The 2,985-nt window shown below is 37.0% G+C and overlaps 1 protein-coding gene across 1 annotated transcript; it reads left to right on the forward strand.

Moving 5' to 3' along the window:
• Positions 1 to 213: 213 nt before the first annotated feature.
• Positions 214 to 494, forward strand: LOC126705777 (ATP synthase subunit 9, mitochondrial; the record flags this gene model as incomplete). The annotated part of the gene is made up of 1 exon (XM_050404970.1): positions 214 to 494. A coding segment is annotated over one exon (252 nt), but the record flags the coding sequence as incomplete, so codon positions are not given.
• Between the last annotated feature and the right edge of the window lie 2,491 nt (positions 495 to 2,985).

The raw sequence follows: 2,985 nt of genomic DNA on the forward strand, positions 1-2,985 counted from the left end.
CTGTGAGCTGCTCCTAGACTATATCAAGGTTGTTGAAGGGTTTGTTAGAACAGTGTTGCTACCTCATGGTTGGAATAGTAATTTTACTAAACTTAAAAAACATGATTGCTCTCAATTGCCCGTTGATGAAGTGTATTTTCAAAAGACTATACACATTTAACATTATACGTTAAAGGTAAGTTTCATGATCTACCTCTAAAATCGTGAATAAAAAAGCGTGACGAGAATTCTCAACCCAAGATGTTAGAAGGTGCAAAATCAATGGGTGCCGGAGCTGCTACAATTGCTTCAGCGGGAGCTGCTGTCGGTATTGGAAACGTGTTCAGTTCTTTGATCCATTCCGTGGCGCGAAATCCATCATTGGCTAAACAATTATTTGGTTATGCCATTTTGGGCTTTGCTCTAACCGAAGCTATTGCATCGTTTGCCTCAATGATGGCCTTTTTGATTTCATCCGTATTCTGATCGAAGAAAGAAGGTTGAACTTTCATAAAGCAAGCACCTCTTTCACATAAGAAAATGGAGGCGGAAAAGTGTTGATATGGCATCAAGAAGAAAATGGATATAGATAAAAATAAATAGAAAAAAGGGTGCAAGACAATGATTTTCAATGTGACACATTTTAATGTGAATAATTATTAGTTTCTTCCAATATCTCAATGGTGGTTCTCGTTGAACATTTATTTGTAAAAACATCAATTTGATATCTGTGTTTTTAAAAACTTTAACCTCAATTGAATTGATTTCTTTGTATTAATATAATGGTGATCATGCCAAAATCATGAAATATTAGCCATGTTATTAGCATGTTAAATGTTTTTCATGCAAAATAGGGCCACTATGAGAATTTTTCACATGCGTGGAGTATTTTAAAAATAAATTAATTTATATAAAAAAAAAAACTTGTAAATTCTATGTAGTGTTGTTTCTAACATTCTATCAAATACTTCAATTCAATTCAATTCAAAATAGATTCATTTCAAACCTCAATTAAATTTGCAGTCTGCAATAATAGGGCCTAATCTAAGACAAGCACAACCCGTTTTGGAGTTTACAATAATGTTTAGTGGGGACTTCTCTTATTTTAAATATTAATTGTATAATACATATGTTTTGATTTTTTTTTTTAATTTAAAATTTTATTTTTCTTGCCTTTTGAGATACAAAATTGCTACTAATTGTGGTTTAGCGTTTAACTTCTGCAAAGATTGCATTTTCAATTGGTAACATCACTAATTCACTTAATATTAATTGTGTCATATTCTATCTTCAATAGGATTTTATCATTTTTAATTTTGGATAACTATACGCAAATATTATATGTATTGTTAGTTAATATTTTATAGGTGACACGTGCATTAGAAAATTTGTCTAGTCTTCTCACATATCTTAATATGTTAATTGAACTATTTTCATCTATATATAAAATTGTAAGGATGATAGGCCTAGTAGTATATATTGGGTCAAGGGCTCGGTCTGAGGACACCTAGTAATTCAAGGACGGGTAAACGTGTTATAGAGGTCGACACTAATAAATAAAGGAAGGGATCTAGGCATGATGGTCCAGGAAGGTGGTCCGAGGAGGGATGCTTTCTCGAATAAGTAAGGCAGAGGTCAGAAGGTATGGCCCGTCATCCAAAACAACGCTCTAGGAGTTTCTATTGACAAGGATACATGTCATGGAGGCATGGGGGCTATGAAATATCTAAGAGAAAGTTGTTACCACCGCATTGAATACTCTGTAACTAACTCTCTAGCCGCATTAATGAGGAAGTGATACCTGAACAGTAACTTTCAGCCTTACAGCTACTCCCCAAAGACTTCAAGAAGGTGCTGATGAGACAAGGATCAAGACCAGCAATCTAATCTACACGTGGAGGGTAGAGATGAAAAAGGAGGATAGTATAAATAGAAAGAAGACCCTAAGGGAAGGGGATTGGAGAATTGAGAGAGAAATATTGTAGCAACAAGAGCTGTACTTGTAACCAATTTTAAGGATTATATACAAGAACTGATCTCCTCGGATTGTGCCGAGGACGATTTTCTTAGATAAAACCAGTCTATTTTTACTTTATTGTCATTTGGATCCACTATAATCATGACCCAACTCATAAGAACCTAGTTTTCCAACTCACTCTCTACAAATTCATTGTATTGGGCTCTTTGGGCCTAGATCTTTTTAACTTTTGGGTTTAGGACTCAAATTGCATCCTTACAATTGGCGCCATCTGTGGGAATTTCTTGTGTTCTAGTGAGCTTGACGTTCAGTTATGATAGGTTCAGGTCCAAACCAGGCGGAATCCATAGGGTTCCAGCGTTAAGATCATTTCTTCAATTTTGAGCAAAAAAGGGACTGAGAAGTTAGTATGCACACCACCCATACTAGTAGGAGCCACTCTCGAGGTGGGAGTCATATCTCTCATGAGGAAAACACTAGAGCCATGCAGTTGGAGATTGATCGTTTGAAGAGGAAGTTACGCCACAAACGACGAAGGCAAACTCCCTCAAACTCTTATTTTTCTTCTAGTGATGAGGGGGGATGGTAGCTATAGACCCAGATTAAGAACTCCCCCTAGTAAATCCTTCATGTGTGATGAGGATTACCACTGTAAGTGTAGGAATAGGAGCCCGTCTCGCAAAGGCCTGGGAAATGACGTGATGAGTAAGGTGTTAAACCAAATTTCCAAGTTGCCTTTCACACGCAGAATTGGAGGAAAACTTCCTCAACAGTTTACTATGCCAATGTTCACCATGTATAATGGTCAAATAGACTCTGTGGAGCATGTAAGTCACTTCAACCGAAGAATGGTTGTCCACTCCAGGAACGAGGCCTTAATGTGCAAGATATTCCCATCCAGCTTGGGGCCTGTGGCCATGTGGTGGTTTGATGACTTAGGAGCAAGTTCTATTGATTCTTTTAAAGAACTCGCTCAGGCATTTGAATCTCGCTTTATTACATGCTACTTACTCGGCCTTTAGACTCCC

The sequence above is a fragment of the Quercus robur genome, chromosome 11 (assembly GCF_932294415.1).
Source record: "Quercus robur chromosome 11, dhQueRobu3.1, whole genome shotgun sequence".
NCBI classification, from domain to species: Eukaryota; Viridiplantae; Streptophyta; class Magnoliopsida; order Fagales; family Fagaceae; genus Quercus; species Quercus robur.